This window comes from Bombus pascuorum, chromosome 6 (genome assembly GCF_905332965.1).
Source record: "Bombus pascuorum chromosome 6, iyBomPasc1.1, whole genome shotgun sequence".
Taxonomy (NCBI): Eukaryota; Metazoa; Arthropoda; class Insecta; order Hymenoptera; family Apidae; genus Bombus; species Bombus pascuorum.
This window is the reverse complement of record NC_083493.1, coordinates 13,651,884-13,675,324: the sequence shown is the minus strand read 5'-3', so window position 1 is coordinate 13,675,324 and position 23,441 is coordinate 13,651,884. Positions and strand designations below refer to the sequence as shown.

General features: G+C 41.3%; 1 protein-coding gene and 1 long non-coding RNA gene across 6 annotated transcripts in view; both read right to left on the bottom strand.

Annotated features, from left to right (window-relative positions):
- The window catches only part of LOC132907724 (uncharacterized), a 214,436-nt gene that overhangs the window by 75,210 nt on the left and 115,785 nt on the right, over positions 1-23,441 (bottom strand). The window lies entirely within an intron of this gene.
- LOC132907698 (dipeptidase 1) overlaps positions 1-23,441 on the bottom strand; it is a 76,908-nt gene that overhangs the window by 48,555 nt on the left and 4,912 nt on the right. For all 5 annotated transcript variants that reach the window (XM_060961046.1, XM_060961048.1, XM_060961049.1 and 2 more), the window contains exon 3: positions 4,956-5,109. In XM_060961046.1, coding sequence (XP_060817029.1) covers positions 4,956-5,109 — 154 coding nt within the window. The remainder of the gene's footprint in view (positions 1-4,955; positions 5,110-23,441) is intronic.

Sequence of the window (23,441 nt, the reverse complement as noted above, 5' to 3'; positions counted from 1 at the left end):
TTACGGTATTAATTAAATTGAACTGCGCACGCCACGTTGCTACGTGTGTTCGCGCATGTGCCTAAGAAGCTTATTTAAATTTTCCCCCTTACCGTGTTATGCGACACGTTGGCATTAGGTATAGGGGAAAGTAACGAAGTGGTCTATTCGGGCGTAGGCTTAGTTCAACATCCGCTTTCACAAGCACGACTTTTCGGACTCCGCCACCCCTGCTGTTCCTCTTTATCACAGGCCGTGACTCTTACGCCACGCTTGCCGTAATCGCGTCTAGATGAGCTTCTAACAGATGGGATCAACGGCAGACTATTTTACTAACGAGTAACCAGAGCCAAGGTATTTTCAAAGGTCTCTTACGAGCGAATATTTTTAGGGGCAGTCGCTAGTTCTCTCGTTCTTTTTCTCGCCGCTTGGACCGCGAGTTACACCTATACGTATTCGCTACCACTTCCGTGCAGACGGAAAGCACAGATGTTCCCTCGAATGGAATTCCATTTCTGACGTCTTAAAGTTAAACCCCGTTGGATAAAGCGGAACTACCGAGTTCGCTGGCGATGCAAGGAAAGCGCTGCCACCAAACCTATGTTTTTCACCTTTATGACCCAACTTTTCCCAAGAACGCTTCTATCCAACTTTTATATCGTATGCATATCGGTAGGCCGCGGATATTTATGCTTGGTAATTTCGGTTTGCAGGCAAGGTGCACAGTGGTTAAAGAAAATATTCTCACGCCACTGTATTCGTTGCAGCGTATTCGCGATAACGATATTCGGTAGGTAGAACAGATCGAGGGACATAATAGAAAACATATAACAAAATTCACACAGACGTTCACGGTCTGTAAATAACACTTTACATTTCGTAATATTTATTCAACGCCGGTTTTCATTTTCTTTTCAATATTCGAAACAGTCACCAGACCTTAATCGCACGTCATTGTAATCGAAATGGTTTCGTTTGCAATCCTTTGACGAAGGAGCGATCAGTAACGAAACGTGTCAATCACGCAGGGAAATGAATAGGCATCTCACGTTGCACGCTGCATGCAGCCAATGGGTTAAAATATTCGCAACTTGAAATATTTTCTATTCAGGACAGATTCGTATTTTCAGGCACATTTATAGTTGGCGCGGCCAACAGCGGTTTCGTCGGGTCATATCGGTTATTCAACGGCGAACCAGGACTTACGTCTGAATGAAACAGCGGCTCTGTATAGGGCGAGCACCATCAAATTCGGCATTCATGCGCCACCCGTGAAACAGCCTCGGCCCGGAGGCGTCGAGACCGTGTTAAAAATATATATGTATATATTTCCGTCTAGACTGGTAGAGGTGGGATCGTGTTGCGGCTGATACTTACACTTCCATTCATAAGTACTAAGATATCTACGAAAGCTTAAGTAAAATCATTGTGAAATTATTATTTTAACATTATAAAACATTTAAGAATTATTATCTCCTTTTTCAGACTGCCTAGAAAAAATTCATACGTTCAATATTCTAGTAATAACTTTATTAATTTTATAATAGAATTCAACATTTTGTCATCTATATGGTAACTCATCAATTTTGACCATCTTGAGCTTATAAATAAGCGTTAAATACGATTTCACCGACTGTTATGATATTAGCAATGTAACGAACGATTGTCTGTTTAAAAATTTATATATAATTTCTATAGAAATTTTCAGATTGGTTTCAAACTTTTCCAGTGTGTATAATCATCGAATTTTATAACAGCGCTAATGAAATTTCAAAACGTTTCGTATAACGTTCGTAATATATTATAATTTGTATTATATACAACGAATATAAAATTTCGATCGATGGATAATTTAAATTGTTACGTTTCGTTGCGTAGATATCCTAATATTTATGAATAAGAGAGAAAGAGAATACACGGCGCCAGGCAACACGTACCCAGGCGATAGTCCGCGAGTTTCATCGCGAAAGTAATTTCACAGGTAGCAGGTTTCATTACGCAACGTCCGTGCGATTCGTTGGTGAAGAAAGGGCGTGTCGCGGGGGCAACTGCTCGTCGTCTGCTTTTATGCACGTCAACTGGAAATTATAATCTACTTTTGTTCGCGTAATGTCACTTAGGCGCGTGCTTATTTCGAGTCTGTTCCTTTGAATGGACAGAAACGCCGTGCATAGTCGAAGGAAAGATGTTGGTACAGCTCTTTAAACCGTCACAGTTGTTTTCCGAAGGTTTATGAAGTAAAAATTATTTCTGTGCCTTACGCGTAGAGTCCTTTCGCGGGCAACGCGCCTTTCATGTTGCTGGGAAACGACATAACTAAAATTCTCTCGTTAAGAGCTGTTTCGTTCTTGATTATACACGTTCTGCGCGTAAGAATATTCACAAATTTCTAGACGTTTCATTTATTCTTCCATTGAAATATTTTCTACGTAGAAATTAATATTATTTAGGTTCTTCGTTTATTCCTTCATTTGATATCCCTTCTTCGGGTAACTGAATTTCTTTTAAACGTCTAGTTTTTCGAAACTTTATATATAACTCTCAATAATCGTTAGACGGAGCGACGAGTCGAGCTATCGACGACATGGATAATAAAAATTTAATTTGGGAAATCCTCTGCTGCAGTCGCTAATTCCAACTACAGCGAATTCAGAAATTGTAACAACCAATAACCGTTACGGTGTCTCGACTTAACGTAAAGACGTGCGCCATACATTTATAAAATAAGTTATAAATAGTTTAAACGATTCGTTGCTATTAACTAACTTTTCTCTCTCGCGGTTGTAGCCGAAGATTCGAAATCGAAAATCGATATCCAGTCCAAAGTGGGCTTAAAGTAGGTGTTCTCTGTGTTTGAGAAGGAACAGGATAAGATAAATTGTGATCACGGGAAATGTTAATCCTGATAATGAGTTTGGTCGAGTTTCGGTGCAAAATTGTCGGATTAAAGTTCTCTATACTTTAGATGGTTCCTGGCCGAATAAGGAATCGCTTATCGGTGGATTTACGCGATCTCATAGTTGAAACGTTGTTCGTTTCGATCCTCTTTCGTCTCGCGAGAAAGCTGTAACAATCACAATTTTCTGTTACCACCGCAATCTTCTTCCACCATCGTTTAACGTAATGTCATCATCGAGAGTAAAAGGCACAAAAGAGTTTCAGCGAAGGCGATTTTCTATTTTCACGAAATAATCTTATCCCTTCGTATCCCGGGTCGAGTCTCAGCCCGAGTTTCCTCGCTCGATTCCTCCGTTATTCTCACATTTTCCTGAAACACCAAGAGTTTCGATCGTCCATCTCGAAATGGACCAAGAGCTGACTCAACAAGAATAGATTTATTCGATTGCTAAGCCGTGTTGGAGGTTTTTCTTTGTTAGTTTCCGAATATACCTTTCTCTCGTTTACTTTCTACGTGAACTTTTTGGCTCACGCCTTTTTTATTCAATCACCGATTCCGTCATGTTAGCCGTCAATGTTGGCCGATCAAACACATCGATTTTGTTCTTAGGTAATTTTCTTCAGAATTGGATCCATTCCATTTCGTCGTTCTTATGGATTTTTAATCATCGACAAGTTCTTTTACGAATTTTATTAAAAAACACTGAGAGCTCTTACGCGGTTTTTTCATTTATCCGATCGATTATGCTTACGACGTAGTTTCTTATCCACGCGACCGTTCTATTTAACGAGCTGTGAATGTCGATCGATTAGAAATTAGATCGAGAGATTCTGTGCAATTGTTGCGCAAGTTGGTCGATCCATTCGACCATTCTTACGTCCTGGGCGCTAGTAAGCCATAAGAAAGAGACAGGATACCGTGTAACACGGAACGGTGGTGGAACGGAGATTAATCGAAAGGATATCGGAACGAACGAGCACCGCACGACTTCATAGACCACGGTAAATTTTCGTCAGCGCGTAATCTCGTGGAACCGCGAGAAATTAATTATCAAAGTTGTTGGCGGTCTGGTCGGCTCGTTACATGCCGGTTCGTCGCACTAATGGAACGAATTCCGCGAACGAAATTTTTCCCGCGATCCTGTGTCTCGTTGCGCGGGATAATCGCGATAGCGTCGAGTAATGGCGCCATCAGTACAGATAAGGGTTTTACGTCTCTCTTAATTAATCCTGGTCGGTCTGTATCGGGCTACGTGGAACGGAAAGAAGGTGCTGTAATTGAAACACTGTAAAGCAAAGAGCTTCCGACCAAGGCACGCGATTCGCGCGTTTGCGGTTCGTTTCGTTCCATCGTAATTGCAGGGATTTTAAACATCGAAGGGAATGCGATTTTTCGAACTGCGATCCGTGGAGACGAACGAGTCAAGACGACACGCGATTTCCTTCCCCTTTCGTCGTTCACGCGCCACCCTAATTTTCTCAACTGATAAATCGCGTGCTCGATTCGACTAATTACGAAGTCGGTTTATACACGGCATTTGAAAAGTTACGTTTAAATGTAAAAAATACAAGCGACAAAGTCTTAATAACACGCGACAGTCGCTGGTCTCGAAGCTACGAAACGTTTTCAATTATCAGCTTTTAAAAGGGTATGGGAGATTTTATCGTCTGTCAATTCGAATGTATGTTGTTGCTCGATTCATTCACACCCGTACGATTCTAGCGATCTGAGAAAAAACGAAAAGGTTGGCCGTAATTTTTATCGAGCTATAAATCGTAGCCTGGCGGCAGAAAAAGGGGAAGGGCACTTTTGGGAAAAATGTTTCAAATGGCTGGCGCATCGACTCTCTCACGAGGGTGCCTTTTTCTCGAGAATATTTCCAGCTAAACGTGTCTCGCGCGCGAGAGCCAGGCAGATGTAGCGATATGGTGTACTGCGAGTAATTGGACATTGTCTACGGACACCGTCGAAATATATATGGTCCGCTTTCGCGATTCGTGAAACATCTCTGCCACGTACCTCTGGATTAATGCCTTTTCACGGGAGCTCACGTTATTGCGGTTATTATTGTGCTCACCTGCGCTGCAACCATACCCTCCTTCAATCTTCTGAGATCCGTGTGGCTCCAGGCGCTCCGCGACCAAGGGTGGGTATCCCTCAGGTCATCAAACCTGAATTCCCTCAACTGATTCTTCAGGAACTTGCGTATGTTCCATGGTAGATCGTTGTGCCTGCAGCAAACGAACAAAAGGAGAAAATTAATGTCTTTCTAGAATTTATCGTTCAACGTAATATATTACTTCGTTCTGAAATCTACCACGGTTTTTGTTGCATCTGTTTGCGAATTAGAAGAGTTAGAGAAATATGGTTGGATATATACCTCTGCGTTACCTTTGTATCCGTCATGGCCTGTACTTCTTTCTTTCTCGTGAAACGATCGTGCGATTTTATTTTGTTCAACATACTTGAAAGATCATAAACGAAGACCACAGAGGAAATACACGACATGTAATTTTTTTTATGTGATTTATTGCTGAAACTATCTTTTAATTAAATTTAGTTATCGGTCTCGCGACCGTCCCCGTATTTCGCCTCATTTATCATCTACCCATTTTCAGTTCCACTTGCTTGATCAACTTCATAAATTGAAAAGCAGGGGGAAGTGATGATGCTGTAAACGCTATTTTCTAAATTTATTTTACGGCAACTCGTCGTTATTTAACGTCGTCCTGCTGTAATAAACGAACACGTGGAACTAAGTAATTTGTTTTCTTCTTTAAAGATCTCGAACGTTAATCGTGTACTTATGTAATGAAATTGAGAACCTGACAGAAAGTAGAGTGGAGCAGTTTGACCTGTGACTTGTTTATCAGCAATCTCAACTACACCACAGCGATTCAAAGTTAACTTGTTTCGACGCTTTATATCTGCTCGTATCATTTCACCGTGTATTTTATACACAGGCGGCGATCCGTTTTATCGAGTGTGACGCGATACCGTGAAATGGCCCCTGTTTCAAGTAGCAACACACCGCATGTGTCCTGCGGACAGGGGAAGCCGTACTCTGGGGGCAAGTAGAATGGAACAGGAGATATACGACGAGAAGGGACGGTAAAGCGAGTAAACTTTGCCTCTTACAATAGCATTAGGCGACGTACAAGTTTCTCCACAGGTTCGGTTACTTCGCCCGCGCTTCGTCCAACTTATTTCATACAAAATCCTTGATTCCTTTTGCGAGGATTTTTATAGACGTTTGTTGGTCAAATATTGGCATGCCGGAGACTCGGGTCGTCAACATTGTTAGCGAAGCACGAGTAGAAATTCGCGAAAGAAAACTCTGTCCAGACTGTGTGTAAATCCCGATGTTTGCTGTGTACGCAAAATTCCATCGAAAATTTTCACTATATAAATATTATCTACAATATGTTGGTATATTTGCACGATATCGTAACTAATGGAATTCATTTGAATATACACACGATCGAGTTTCTATCGACGAAAGATACGCACAGGCGATATAGAGTCAGCGTGAAAGGAGTATTCGAGATTGTGAGCCACGTTACCGAGGCAATACAGAGCGACGAAATACAAGCGAATGAGAGAGGAACTAGGCAAGCTAGGGAACTTCGCATCTTGGAATAGCATTAGCCAACGTCTAACTTGCCCTTAGTTCCCCTGTTTCTCTCATGGTATTCTTGTTCCGTGTTAATTCCTGTTGGATATATGTACGGTGTGTAACCTGGATATCCGATCTCGAGTTACAATCAATGTTACACTAGCTTCCTGTCGCCTTAAGATCCTGCTTAAGGTATATTCCGTACGTTATATCTGGCAATTTAACACCGAGGGAAACGTATTCGAGGGATGTGTTCATTTAGACTCTGACAGGCACGGTTCTCGAGCGCGTGAAGCTTTAATTAAAGTAATTACGTCGGGGTAAACCGGAAACTTTTCGAACGACGAAAGGAAAAAAGAAAGGAGGTAAAAACGAAGAAGACCGGAGTAGCTCTCCTTCTGTTAACACACAAGGTTAATCCATGAAACGAGTGTAATTACGCGGCCGAGACAGCGACTCGAGGCGCACGAGTTCTTGTTCGAAAGCCATATACCCATTAAAGCTGTATTACGAACCGGGATAATTCTAAGCACGCGTCGCATTCCTAGCCCGTTTCATTCGGCTGACACGCGAATTAACCCGACATAATCGACGCGACGCAGAAGATGCAGCCTACGCCGCCTTATCTACCTGGCGAAACAATTTGAATAATCGCGCGGATGTACGATGAAGCGCGGATGACGGCAGAGAGAATCCGCGTCTTGTTGGCTGTCGTTGGCGAACAGCTAATTGAGCAGGACGCGATGGCGCCAAGTTGTATTTCTTGATAGCATCCCGATTACACGCCTAGTGTAATTACTCGCGGAAACTCGTAACTGCGTTTCACCGGCTTGCTGCAAAAGTTTCGCAGCGTATGACAATGCCGCGAACTTTAAACGGCTCGATGTGTGCCTTCCGCGATGCACCTTCCAACTTTGTTTTCAGTTTCCACGACCTTTTCCTAACCCATGTTCCTCCGCAGTTACGCGTAATACATAGACACGCGAATAATCGATTCCGCGATGGTTTAATTGGCAAGGCGACGCGGTTGTATCGTCTTGTTGGAGCTTTAATGGCGTTCATTGTGCGAAAGGGGCGGTGACGTTGCGTGGCGAAACTGAATGTTCTGTGGTTTGAAGGTAAACTTTAACACGGAATTTGAGAAAAAGACTTGAAAAGTTATTCCACCAAATGGAATGGAATTAAAAGAACGAAAGGACAGATTGAGCAATATTTACATTGTGTTTTGCTTTGCTGATTCATCATCGACTACGTGTTTGCCGGGTGTATTTAAATATTTGCCAACTTTTGCCCGATGAGTTTCGCGAAAATGCGGCTGTTTGAAATTGTTTCGCAGGAATGTCTGCGTGTGATGTACGTGTCAACGTTTCGTCTCTTCCAATTCTTCCCTTGATCATCGCGCTCTTTCGTTTCACTGTACGTAATAACCAATTTTAGTATGAAAATACTCCACAAATTTTCAATGAGATGCCGGGAAACAGAAGGATCGCGACATAAAGGAATTTTGTTGCATGACAAAATGAGAGAATGGAACCGTGTACGCGCGGCGGATGGAGAAGGAACGTGCGTATTGTTACCTCAACAAATCTGACCTAAATCAGAGATGGATCTCTCTAACCGTTTGCCATCAACCGCACCGCATGGTGGCTGAATGCACTTTGAACATGGTGCGAGGGGAATTTAACTTCGAACGAATTAGGTAACCAAACGAGCAGCCTGTGTACCCATCTCCTCCAACTCCTGCTTCCTCTGTTTCTCTCTCTTCTCTCTTTCTCTCTCTTTCTCTTTTGCTACTTGTCGTCCGATAATTCTAAAAGTTTATAAGGACTCGCTAGGGAACTCGCTCTCTAAACATTCCTATCAATTAACGTTTACTAAGCTGTTACATACGTTAACTTTCTAATCCCTGAACCATCTGTTTTTCTCGTTTGCTATTCTAGAAAAGAAGATTAGCAGAATGTTTGAAAAGTTGACACTACGACCCTTAGCCATCGAATTACACGTACACACTTTGTCGAACGATCATTGACATTCTCGAAGACCCACTTAAACCCATAAAATTTCTACGAAAACGTACGAACCGCTCATTTTGAACCGCTCGTAACGCTGAACCAGCCACCGATAACGAAGACAATCAACCGAATGATTTATCCGCCTGATTAGAATCGTTACAGACTCTAACTGGATTTTTTCTTTAATTTTCATCGTTTTATTTATTATTACTATGTCTAACTATAACAATAATGACATGTCACTATGGAGCAGGTTTCCAGATGTTAATATTAACGATTACAGGTGCAGCATTTGACTCGTGACACCGGCAGATCCTAAAAACATACAAAATCGTTCCCTCTAATTCGTTCGAACGCTAGCTACTAGCAGCTCGTATTCGTATTCGTATTCTCTATTTGTCGCGACGCGTTCTTTGTATTCTGCGCGGTCGGGCCCGTAATCGACACGGATTGTTTGCTCGAAATACTTTCGTTGCTCCTTTGGACTGTTTACCGCTCTATTCCTAGCAGCTTCCTTTCCAACCCTCGGCTATTCCGAATGGTGATTGGATTTTCAGGTTGGATTGCCTTGTATCGAATGGATTGTACGCTATAGCGTCTGTTAAGACCCCCGTATAATCCATAAAACAGGCTATATAACAAATAAATAAAAACTTATTTGCTAAAACTAAATATTTAATGAACATAACTTAAGCGTAAGTACGAAGTTGTAGAGTTCTAACATGCAAAGTTGCCAGAGTTCGAAAGTCCGACGGTCCAAGGGTACAAAGTCTAAAGTTCATGTAGGTATTCAGTGGAAGTTTGAGAGTTGTCCTAAGTCCTTGTGTTTCTATTCCTTACAAACATTGTATTACATTCAAAAATTGTATGCCTTCTGAAATAAACTTTCCTCGAACGATATAATAGTCTGATCAAACATCCTATCTTTATCAAGTTCTTCGAAAATGAGAAGATAAGTTTACCCGATTCAGGAAAATATGAATTTACAAGATGTATCATTCTACCTCTATTCACGCCTGAGTGACACTACGTGGTCGCGTGTGTCACGTGCGCGTGTAATTAAGGGTTCGTTAGTGCAACGTACGTAGGGGGTGTCTTGGAAGTTCTAGGTGAATTAAATAATGCGCTCGGTTTCGCGACTGCTCAAGACTGACTCTCATAGTCAGAATCATGTTTTTTATTTCCTCAATTCACGCATACGCGTCCACACAAATACGCTCATAGATACTTTGATTTATTATATTATTGCAAATAATCCACGTGTCAGAAGACGTTCATTGAGTCGTCCTAGTCACGGCCAGTTAATTCTAAAGATAAAATTATGCGCTTTTTATGGTTATAGAGAAAAAGCTTCAAACAGCAAATAAGTTATCATAAGTCTTATCATAAAGTTTATAAAGTTCAGAATATCTTATTTCAAACAGCGTTTTCGTATTCTGTTTTTAAACCTTCAAGTCTCCGCGACTATATTCGCCGGATGCGGTTAACCTCGGGTCTGTGCACGAAGCGACATACGAACGATCCGACCAATAGCCGGAACGCGGCTTGGTAATAATTAGGAAAACCAATAAGCATTAGAGCCGGATCGTTTGATACTGTCGCTACGTGCGACCGCATACGTACAGTGAAGTGAATTGGATGAGACGAAGTATGTACGCTTATTACGCAGGATACGCCTATAAATACGTAATCAAAAGCGCTAAACGGTACAGAGTTTCCATTTGAATGCGACTGTGGACTAAAAAGTGTTCGACTGAACGGAACTACAAACTGACGGAAACTGTTCTAATGGACGTTTCGAAAGACGATTAAAATAGTTATACTGGAAATTAAAGTGTACGTGAAGGTAAATTGGATAGGTCGCTATTGGCGGCGAAAAATCGTACGAGCGAATCAGCCGGTAAATCGATCGGTAAATAGCAAAGTTTGCCAGCGCGTTTCAAATTTGTTCTGCATTTTTACGCAATGTCAATTAATTAAAGAGCGGAACGACGCGTCGAGATTGTTTGCGCAACCATTTCCACCAACAGATACAATGTCGAAAATTTTTCGTCGGCCATTCCCGCGGTTGTCATTTGTTATTGGCGCGATATATTCACCGATCGATGAACGATGGACGTACTTGAATTTTTAATCGAGCGAGTTTTGCTGGAATCAACCGTGCGATCTTCCTATCGGCGATGAAAATCGAAAAGACGGAAAGTAAAATCGGCTCTGGCTGGTCTCGAATCTCGAATCGGGACGATATTCGGACGAGCCTGTCTGTAAAAATTATCTTTTAAAATGAGTGATAAGCATCGGTAGCCGAGGATGAACGATCCAGGCAAGTGTTCGGGGTAGGTTGGCTGACAGCCAGGCTCGTGTTTGCGCTCATCGATAACAGGGTGTCGTAAAAATTCCGCCGCTTATTGGTCATAGCCGACCGAATTATTCTTTTTCCCTTTTCCTTTTTCCCATCCATTCTCTTCCTTCTTTTTCCCTGCCGCGGTAAATTTCATCGATCGGCCGGCGCACGGCGAGAGAAGGGTGGAAAAAATTCGGGCCGATATCTTGCTTCTTCGTTTTATCGTTCTCCATTAAAGCTGCTTTCCCAGCATGATTGCCCTAATTACGTCCCGGCTGTACAAAGAGTGGCCAAAATTACACCCGAGCCGAATTCTTTCGTCGATCTTCGTCAATGTCGCCCGAACGAAAATTGGATACGACGGCCGACGATTTCGACGAACGTCTTTCTCAACATAATTGCCCTAATTACGTCGTCCACGAAGAAAACCCACCCAAAGAGATAACATCGCCACGGCATCTTCCATTCCTCTTAGTATTTTCTCTTCCCCAACGGAGACCAAAGACTTCCGACCAGAGATCAGTCGTGATTTTCTAGTCAACGTCACCGTGCCTGCTTGTACTTTTGAAGCATTTTCACATTAGCCCTTCATGCATATTCAACGAATACAACACGTGTCTAAGAGTAGAATGATATCTACGAAGCTGATTTCACGAAAGCGCCGCCGAGTTTTCGTCGGAGAGAAGTCGAAAGGGTGGTGCGAAGCTTTATGTGTAGGTACGTACACATGTGAACGCAAAGAGGTGGGGGAGGATACGTTTTCATCGGAGAGAGTTAATTGGCAAAGCGCGATAAGGTTGCTGGGCTCGATATGCATACGAATGGCGAATATTCCGTTTGCTGGTGGCAGTGGCAGTCACTAGGCATGCAAATACGACTTCCGGGTCTGGTAGACCGGCTCGAGCCTATCGCCTGTTCGAAACGCACACGACCTCCTTCGTCGCTTTGATTATTTCCAGAATTTAATTAGCTGTTTCTGCTGTTCGACGTTTCACAAAAATTAACTGATTAGCAGGCATCGGCCTATAATCTATGTTTCGTATGATATTCTTCGATTCGTATGGCATCAGTACACAGATACGCGATAGATACATTTTTGTTAAATGTTATTTTCTGCTCAAGTACATCTATTTATATTCTATTTGTTCTGTATATATCTGGCTGTACGAATGTACGAGTACATCCGAAGGTTAAAAGCATCGAATTAATACCGAATCTACTTAGTCTGACGTTCTGCTACACTAAACTCCTTTTCGTATATTTCGAGAACTAATGAATTAATTTTATTTTAATCTTATTCGTTACCACGTCAAATGTATTCCAAGATGAAACATTCGACATTGCCTCTTCCAACTTCATTCTTGCAAAGGAATTAAATCGTTCAATAATAGACGAATTACGAGGGAGAAAATTTCATAGTACCAGGTGGGAAGGGAATCAGTTGGCGATTTTTTCCAGGCGCCCGATTTCGCGTAAACTAGCGTCTAGCTGGCAGCGCATTAGCCACTGGTTTTCTTCTATGCTTTAATTTGTTCGGCGATTAGCCGCAGACCCGTACTATTTCGGTGGTCGTCGCCGTGCGGCACGCCCGGAATCATAAAATTTAATCCAGCGTAAAATCCACCGGCTATACGGTAAAGTTAGTTACTGCCTTTTTAAAGTTGCCTCCTCTCGGATCCCCAACAGACAACTGGCGTTTTTCCGCATCTTCCTCTGCGGGTAATACCCGTAACATCGTAAAAATTTATTTTTGTAATCCTTTTTCTCGTCGTTCACTTCCTCTTACACACCTCCTAACAGCTGCGTTATCGACCATAAGTAATTGAACGCTTCCAAATCATCGCACATACGTAAATGATACTTCAAACGAAGCTTTTTAATCCAATTTTGTTCTCCGACCTTGTACGATCCTTAAACGTGTCTTTTTAACGTTGAGTTCTTTGGATAATTGAAATGTATATTTGCAATCATATTCTATAAAATTAAATTATACGAACTGTTAGCCATTCATCGCAGCTAGATGTGAAAATAAAACGATGCAGGTACATTCCTTGTATCGGTTACGATCAAGCAGAGTACACGTATTTGATTTTAGTTGCAGGAAGAGTTAAAGAATTAACGGTAGGCTAAACGTATCGTAACTTTGAAAATATAATAAAAATATTAACCTGTCGATCGTTCGTGCACGAGGTGTGCAAATACTAAAGGACGGTAGTGCATCTACGTATAGCGATTTAACGAAGCTATTACAGTTCGCGCGAGTGCCGGAATCGTGTATCGTCGTCGTTACCGTTACATCTGCGTGACATTATAGTGGTTATCATACCTGGCAAAGCTAGGTAAATGAATTACACACGGTTTTAATGGTGGTGATGTCACGCGTGTAACATAAATATTCGGTAATTACATCGTTTCGTTTAGCGGCACGTTAAATGGGATGACTCCTCTTCGCGTCATTCTTTTCCGCAATTCGTGAAACTTTCAGCCTCCTCGAAACGTTCAGTGAGAATAACGACATTTGTTATTGTTGAGAATTGTAGACCTTAATCGCCGAAATAAAAGTAAAGGAATACCAGGTTACACTTAGAATTCATATTAAAATAGTTTTAGATTTATTTAATAAACGATTTCCAGGATCTTCGACGATATACATTTGCACGCGTCTCGGCACTTTCTTTGTCTCATCATCTTCCATACCACGCTATCAACGGAACAGTTACATTCATCTGTATTTCGAGACACCGCGCACACACATTTTCCACACATTCATATTCACATACGTGTGTCACTACTACGCGGTCAATCTAGTCTTGCACACAAAATTATACATATCTCAATAGTTATGTAGATCCTGGTTTAACACTTAAGGTTTACGACACGGGCTAACGACGACACGGTCTATGATTGCTATTTTTGAGAAGTGTTTTAGATCTACACGATGCTCAACTATCGTAACATTTCTGAACACGTTCCTAACTTTATTTTGTCTATCCTTGTTTATCTGTCTCATGGTAGACACGCGTATCTAGGGAGACAGTAGGATCGTGACACGACGTGAAGTTTTAAGTCACGTTTCGGAATCCAAGATCCATGATCCGATTTACGAGTACGAAGCCTGGGTAGCGTGGACTCGGTAAGACAGCATCGACGCCTTCGACTAACTCCGCGAAATCGAGTTACACGTTACAGCTACATTAACTCCGTCAGAAGTTGGTGTCTGTTCATGTGGTCGGTTTTACCGGTGTACGTATTACATATATATTGGTGGCAAACAGACGTGCAGGGTTCGTGGCCGCGTATCGTGGGCCGGTTATACCGAAAATTAACCTCTGTACGTAGCTTGCTATTTGCCTCTGGCGACCTCGTCGTCAGGTTGCCAAAGTAACTCTGTTTCCTGTTGTTCGTCTAGTAACCACCCCACTTTACTCTTCAACTTCGATAGATTAGGCGGTTAATCCTCTGACTCGTGATTTAACGACAATTCTCGTGAAACAATTTCTGTCTGGTTGCGTTTCAATCGCGTTATCGCGTTGTAAGTCGAAAAGGAACGAATTGAGGGACCACCGTGAACGATTTCCGTATCGTTTCGCCGTGAAACGTGCTACTCGCGTTGAGAATCTGCATTATTCATAAAAAATGAATGCCACGGAAACTCCGTCCACAACGGGTATTCATTCGACGAGACAGTCGCATCGGAAGATAATATCGCCTCGGTGAAGTTTCGCGGGCTAACCGCGGCAACCGAGGCGTCACGACGCGACGTCGTTCCACTAGATTCGATAATAACGAAGAGCAGCGGATATAACGCGATCTTACGGTAACCGATTCCTTAGAATCTTCGCTTTTCTTACAAATTGGATTCGCTGGACGGTGCTAATAATTCGCCTCTCTGTCCCTGTTCTTTGCCTGCTATTCATCGCCGCTGGCGTACAATGCCCAAGCTTAAAGCCATAGATTCTTTCTGCAGGGAACTTCGATCGTTACCGCGGCTCTTCTTTTCCATTCGCTCGCCCCGCGGAACCGTTAACGAACGTTCGTTGATTCTCGGCTAAAGTTCCACGTAGCCGATGGTTTTGCACCGCTCGTTAATAAAATTAATTAGAACGACGTGGAACGAGTAACAAAGCCGCGTGACAGCAACTTTTGTAGCGACTTTGCGCTCGTCGAAAGAGGTGCCGCGCCGAACTTACGTCAGGCATAGCAGCTCCATGCGATAATCTTGTTTCTTTTTTCACGTTGAAAATTGTAACTAACGAGAGATTTATTTTCTTTCGTGATTGTGACGCGGCGAAGGAAGAGGAAGGAACAAAAGGGAGAGAAAAAAAGAAAAGGAAGAGTCAGGGGGTTTTGCAATTGGCCTTAGACGTCGTGATAAGGAAAGATTGATCAGAGGATGTATTTTGTAACGCAAAGACAGCTCTGAGCTAATGTTGTAAAGCGTTCCAGGCTTTTCTAATCAGATTTTATATTAGAATGTTTTATAGGTATAAATTAAAGAGGATGCTATATAAAAATATGTAGATGGCGTGGAACAAATCAAATGAAAAAGTTATAACGCGAAAAAGAATATAAACCTTTTACGTCGTTAAACTTTTATGTGTAGGTAATCCTGGAAAAGAGGTATATTACACAAATTTGAATACGCGCGTTGAACTGATATGACGAGTCAATTGATTTATGAGATGAAATAAAATCAAAATGAACTTCCTAGGATAATACACTGAATTTTTTATCACTCTTCGTCGGTATTTTATCGATAGAAACGGCGAACGTTTTTAAACCGGCTATCGTAATTGCATCGATCGTAAACCCGTTCTTGCATTATAGCATAGTAACCTCAAATCCTTTATTGTTCCCTACTTCGAATTTCTATTATAACTCTTCAATAAATCTTCGAATGAATCGTGTTACGTTCTTTTCTTATTTATATCCATGAAACGAATCGATACATCTTGACTGCAAGAACCTCAAATAGTTGAATATATTTTGGTATCCGTTTGTTGATAATTCGGTAATGAGAATGGAACAATTATAGCCAGATTTTACACGTAGACGACGAAATTTTTAGATCGATACGACGTGGAACGCGGTCACGTGTGAAAATTTAAACTTCCCTCGACATTATTACATCGGCTGAATTAACGGGCGGGTGGAAAGGGCTAGTGGCAAAAGGCACACGCTTATATTTCACATTGGTCGTTATCGTGGAAACGACTGGCGTTTGCACACGATCTTTAAATGGAACCGAAGCAGACGCCTTGGCGAACCAGTGGACACGCCCGCCAGCTATCCGAATGAAATTGAACGGAGAGAACTCGTGTGTCGATACGGAACAACCGGTGCAGCGCGCAGCGGTTGTTTCCTTCTGGAGGAATCGGGTTTATCACACAGTGAACAGATTTTTTAAATTAAACTCGTAAAAAATTCATTGGACTTACACCGGGATAGTTTTGTTTAATTTTACGCAAATAATATTCACGTTATATTTGTCTATGATAAATGATATTTTTTCTATGAAAGATATAGAATATCGTGAAAATAATATCTGTAATGTAGCGGCACATGAGTTACAGTCTGTTGTCGATCAGTTATCAACCAGTTATCAACGAATTATCAGCGATCTAATTAAGTCATTAGTGATTAGTGATTTTACGACTTATATACTGTCTTAGCGAATCGGTCAGTACGAGCGTCTTTGCGAACATTATCTGTATACTAATTTATCATTTTAAATATATTCGACGGTTTCAACAACGAGCAATCTCAGCAATATAATATAATAAGTATCTTACAGCAATATCTATAAGATACTTGATATATGCAGCAATTGCAAAAGTATTGTTCGTATTTTTCAATGAAACGTTTCTTTGCATCTTTTTCTATATTTCAATGTTTTTCTACTTACATCAGATTTTATATTTCATTTTGATAGTGTCAAATGATTGTACGAATATTCGTACATGCTTAGACTTAATCGATTAATAAATGCTACGATGGATACAATGTTGTGCAAATCCTTTTCGTAGCCACGATGAACAATACACAGTTCTACCTTTGCTGTTTGCATTGACTAACTTAATTATTTGCTGTTCGCAACTCTTGCAGTTGATAGAGCAACTTCTTTGCACACAATCTAAGATTGCTTAGATTTTTACAGTCGCTGTCGCTGATCTTATTAATCGTTTGCTTAGAACGTTTAATATCGTATTGGAGTTTTTCTTTCTATTAGGATGTCCGAGAAGTTTCTTTCGTTTTATGAGGAAATAATAGACGCACAATGTTTTTTGTTTTTATTAAGAATTTTGGATCTTAATAGCAGAAATAATGGTATAGGAACACTAAATTTACACTTAGAATTTATATTAGAATAGTTATATATTTATTTGACAAACGATTTCAAAGATATTTATCGATACACACTTGCACGCGTCTCAGCATTTCCTTTCATACGAGACTGTTAACCGACTGAACAGTTTACATTCCTTTGTTTTCGAGACGCCGCGCACACACATACTTCCACACACTGAAATTCACATACAAGTATCACTACTACAATGCCAAGCCAGCCCAGCACACAAAATTATACATATCTCAATAGTTTTATATTACTTTGTCGAATTACGTACGATTCATTTTGTTCTATTGAGATAAACACCGCGACATTTCACAGACTTGGTTTGTATGAAGGTGCACTGTTGTAAAAAACACGTTTGCGAAAGAGAGACACTTTTCGAACAACCTAATATCTCCTTGTGCAGAATATACGTAAAAGAAAAGCTTGCTACCTATGGATACGTGTGAGTTGACATCTAAGCATGCACTTTTTACTGCATTGGTTATATCGATGTCGATGCGTGACACTTCGTGAAATTTCTAACTGTAAGTCTTGACTTCGTGTTAGAGGATTTGTCTTTGTGACAGGTATACAATGAACGAATCATTGTTTTTACCACTCTGCGATTAGTCAATCAAAATCTTAAGGGTATAAGAGTCGGTCGTAAATTCTACCGGAGGTGTCTTCTATGAACAAAACGAGGAGGTCTCGCGCGAAAAAGAAGCCATTGTTTCGAATCGAAAGCGAGATACCATCGTCGATAGACTTGGCAGACTTCCGTCAGTCGGAAAAACAATTGGAAAATTGTCTTATTGTTCTCAAGGTAGCGCTTCTTACCGCCTGAGGGTAACGAAAGGTGTTGGCCTTCTATAGGTACCACCGATGGTAGTATCCATTTGAATTTTTTTTTTTTTTTTACTACTCGAGCGAGAGAAATCAAAAAGAGAGGAACGAAGAGAGAGGGAGCGAGAGCTCCTCGTCAATTTTCTAATTTCCTTTCGTCTGGAAACTGGAGCGGCGAAGCATCGCGAGTACACTGGCAGAAAATCGTTTCAAATCGACACACGAATGATTTGAAGTGGATTGAAAGTGCACCGAAAGTAAATCGAGCTTCGAACGTTTCTCCGGTAGGGACGAGAGGATGGTAGGAAGAAAGAGACAGAAAGGAGAGAAAGGAAAAGGGAAAAGAGGTTTCTGCACGGGTCACGTATGAGTATCGGCTCCTTAAACTAGAACGACCGCTTTTAACGAATAAATTTCTACTTGGGGGAAAAAAGCTCGCGTGAGTCTGCGAATATTCGGCTTGCACTCTGATCTCCACGTACACGATAGGTAACCACGCTTGAAATAGAGCGCTTTGCAAAGTCTCGCTACGATGCACCAACCGAATGAGAGGATTTATAGCGTATGCACATTCTTCGTCTTTCTTTCTTCTTTTTCTCTTTCTTCTTCTTCCTCTTATTTCGAGTGGAACGTTGGCACGCGCGAGCCAGATGCTAGAAGAAACCTTCGATTGCATTACGATGGCACTTTCCACGTAGCTTCCGGAAACCGGGAAAATTTCTCTTCCATAGCGAGCCGACATTATCGTACGTCGAGTAGTCTCGTGTGTCACGGTTTCGATAATCTTTCTCTATGGCTATTGCGATCGTTATCATTGCGTTCTTTGCGAATACGGTTACGATCACGTCGAGCGCAGTCGAGAATATCAAATCGCGTATGTGCCCTCTTTCGATCCTTACCGGGCAAGGACTGCATAATGAGCTCTGTATCTCTTTCGAGACATTGCCACGCTCCATCGTTGATTTATCTTCTGAACGCAAATTTTAGTAGGAATCGATGAACTTCAGGTTGTAGAAGTCTAAATCATTCACGCATTAGCGGTATAAGAGAAATAACGAGGTCATAAAATTTATCAAGTTGGAAAGTACACGGTTCGTAAAGTAAAAGCGCAGTTCGAACGTCGAAACAGGAATTTCATAAGATATACACATGCAATAGGAGATAATAAGGTGTTCGAGTACTTGTCAGGAACGTACGTTGTTAATTCATTATTACGAGAATTAGTTTTTCCTCTGTAGTTTCGTTAATTAAGATTAATATTTCAGCCGTAATACTTTTCATATGGTGATTATTATGAAGCAGAAAAGAAGACAGGGGATTATTACCGCGTAATTTTAGTGAAAAATTGAAAGCAAACGTCAGAAGGCGCATCGATCAACTTCAATAACGTTGCAATATTATTTTTAAATATTTTCTTTGTTTAAATATTTTCTTAATTTATATAGAAGCAAATCATTCGTCTTTAAGTAATCAAGCGTTAATTATACATCGGATACAAAATTGAAAAATCTGTGAGAAGTAGAGTTGATCGATTTCATTCATATACTATAACCTGATAAACTATATTTACAACTTGAAATCCAATTTGCATTTTAAAGCTCGTACTACTTACGGCTAGATCAATCCACGTATACATATTTAAGGAATTAATTTATATTCTCTTCCATCTAAAATATTCTCTTCCATTAAAAAAAAAAAAAAAAAAAAAAACAGATAAACAAGGTAAACTCGGACCTATATCCGAGCTTCGACAGGCATATAGACGGTCCTCCATCCACTTTCGTCGATTCTGCGCGAACTTGGCCAACTCCGCGACGACCTAAATCTCCTTTTCTGCTTTTAAGCTTCAAGCATCATCCTGGACGCTACTTGCACCCTGTTCTGCATGTACGTTATCCATGTGCTTATATATTTATGCGCCGTTGAGCGGATACGACCGTACGTCGACGCGATAAACTCGCAACTTTGAACTCTGCTAGTATCACGTGCTCTAGAAGAATGATAATGTTCAACGACTAGCTTTCACTCTGTCGGACTATATTACTCTTTGTCGTCGGATTCTTCGTGCGCGTTCCTCTACGATTTCAATCTTCACGATCAAGTCACCGATTAGGTCGAACTTGCTTCATGTGTCAAGGTAAAGACTTGTTGCTCCGCGTTATAGAAAATCGCTGCCACTTTGTCTTCTGTTAAAACTCTTGTCTGTCGAGAATCTTCGAATCTTAATCTGTTCAGTGTTCATTAAAACGACGAAACTTGAGAGAAAGTTGCCTTACACGCAGATTTTCTACATTATATTTATCATGTTTCGTTTTGTTGAACTGGTCGCCACTTCTAAGAAAACTCTACATCTGGTCTTTAGTTTTCTCAAGCACTGAGGCCATCGACAGCGCATAGACAAAAAACTGCGTCGAAGGCAAACCATAAACGATACACATGCAATGTAGGCTTCAGGGTTTATCAGTCTTAGGATAACGCTGCTAGCGTGCGGATCTGGACCAGCTCATATTGTATTCCAAACTTTGTACTTACACTTTAATATTCAAAATATATATTTTTTCTACCTTACAATTTATCACATACAGTGTATTCACATACATCCAAGAACCTTAACACGTTTTATAAAGGAAATATAAAAATAGTTGCTACGAACATCATTTATATCAATTAAGCATAAATTTCAAGTTTTTGAAATATACTCGAGAAGGAAATTTTGATCTGGGAAATCAGCTACGTCTCGTATTTCCTTTTTAATAGACGAAGACAGGATTTTTGATGTGTTGGATTAAAAAAGTTTTGTTGGCTAGGAAAGTGTCTAAAGTGTTGAATATTTCAATGTCAACTATCCAGCAACATCACAACACAAGTGATAAAACACACGGACCTATAAATTATTAATATTTATCCCTTGATCCATCGTGTCGTAGATCTTGAAACAAGTAATTCGATACAACGGTTATAAATCTTAACAGCGCAAAAAGCGTTAAAAGCGTCGGTATAAATTTGGAAAATTATCCGAATTTTTGTGAGAACCTCGCGAATCTTTCGCTCAAGTTGAGTATCTAAAACGACCGAAACGTCTATGGTCCGTAGTTTCTTAGTGCATACGTCTTTTCTCCCGAAAAGAATATTTGAAAAGGGTTGTGACGCGGAAACCGCTTTGCACCCTTTCCTTTCCCAGTGGAAGACCAGTCAGCCCACCTTTTGCGGTCCAGCGGCACGGAACGGCCTAGGTAATTAAATATTTCCGCACGGCAATGAACGTTATAAACAGAGTCGTTGAACGACGTAATTACAGGCTGCTGTCCAAGCGAGTTATCAGCTTCGCAGAGAAATATTTTTGCGAATATCTGGCGTTTCCGGTGAAAAAACGAGCCCGCTTTCGTTCACCAAACAGTTGTCGGACCACGGTTTAATAGGCGTACAAGCAACCAGCGATAATTACGGAGCTTAAACGTTTCGCGGAAGAAAGCAACGTTTTTGTCCGGTCTGTTCTGGCTCCTTGGCTCGTACGCGAATTGTCGCCACTCGAACGCTCGTTTATGTACGTTTTAATTGAATATCTGATGCGGAAACACGGCAATAATAACCCTGATGAAAAAAATATTTTGTCCTTTTTATCGAAGAGCAAGATGAAAACGTAGAGAACAGTCACCGGAGATTTGCCGCATGTACATATATTTTTTTTTTTTTTTAATGAAGCGAAACACAACCGTCGACTCTTTGTTTCCGCGTACGTTTCTCGCATATGAACGAAAAAGCTCGGCCACGATACACGAATTGGCCAGTCGCGAAAATTCCGACGAACGGTTTCATCCATTTTTACGGTTTCGCGAACAACAGGGCGATGCTCATCGCGCGATTGTTACGTAAGCCCTTGTGAACTCTTTTCGTGGCCTTTGCCGAGGAAAAATGCAAACTATTATACAGGGCACAATAGGCTCGACGAGGCTTTCACTCGTTATCGGTAACGAATCGCCTTCGGGTCGTCGACAATCGGCGAAATCGTTCGTGTTCCATTTCCTCCCGTGGTGCTACCCTTTTATAGAGACGATACGTCCGAGGACTTCTCGAATTTCTATCGCGACCCAGAGGATGAAAGACTCTCTCCTTGCCCATGGTCGACAGGACTGACGGAGAGAAGACCGTAATTTGCACCAACAAAAGAATCATTCTTTCTCTCGTCTTTACCACGATCCGTTGGCTTATTTTTGACAGGTCGCTAGAAACGTCGTTGTACGACAGTGACAGATCTATACTTTGAGAAAAAAAGCACACATCGATAGACGGTTCGATAGTCGGCTCGCCTAAGTGCAAAGCAACCAGAAAGAATTTTTATTGCTTTGTAATTGCTTCTACGTTTACAAATGCACCACACCGTGGAACGAACGAAAACTCCCGTTGGTTGTTCGAAACAGAAGCGATCTTTGTCTGGTTTCGATGGATCATTCGAGTGAAATTTTACGACGACGAGAGATCGTTGTTGCTTTTCGATTCGAGAGGCTATAGAGAGGTGAGAGACGTCGATAGAGTCGCGTGCCAACGAAATACGCAAAGGCAGGCGCAGAGACGTGTACGGATGGAAGTAGCAAAAGGAGACACGAGGCATTGTTTCACAGCTACGAGAAGTGGAAATTCGTATCTACTTGGAGGTAACTTGAGAAAGCGGAAGACCAATAGCCACTGGCCATCCTCGAGATAAATTTCATCCTGCTTTTATTCCTTTCACACCTTTCGTTCTCCTTCTTCGCCGTCTCTCTTCAATCGCTTCGCCACTTCCTTTTTCTCTTTTTTCTTTCATTAACGTCTTTTCTTTCGCGCTCGTGAAACTTTCTCATTACCTCTGAGAAAACACGCGACTCTCGAGTTTCTTCGAATCGAATCGCCGCTCTTCTTCCCTTCAGAGAAGATAAAGGAACGATTTTAAGCCGCATCGCCATCAAATCTCTTCGCGGATACTATTTTCATATTCCACCCTTTAATCGCTTGTAGGTTCTTGTCCGCGTGTTTGTTCGTACGCAGTGGACGGACGTTGCGCATTGTGCGCGAGTTGTTGCAGCGTGTTAGGTTTTCGCGGTCGATCGTATCAAAAACCGCGTCGCGTTTCTTTTGTCATCGGCGAATTTCTGTGAAACTCTGGCGCACGTTTGTCGCTGAAGTTTTAGCGTAACGAATTTTACATAGCGTCAACGAAAAACAATTTGCTCCTCTATTTTTCCGCGAGGAAGTTACTGCGGTTGCTCGCGCGTTTTTCCTTTTCATTGTTTCGCAAAATTCATCAATTTGCAGAAACAAGAAAAAGTAGAGACGAGTTGATCAAAAAAACCGAACGATAGAAATATGTGACGTGGAAAATAAACATTTGTCGACTGATTCGATTTCGTGGATGGCAACGATGTATGGCTACGAAATTG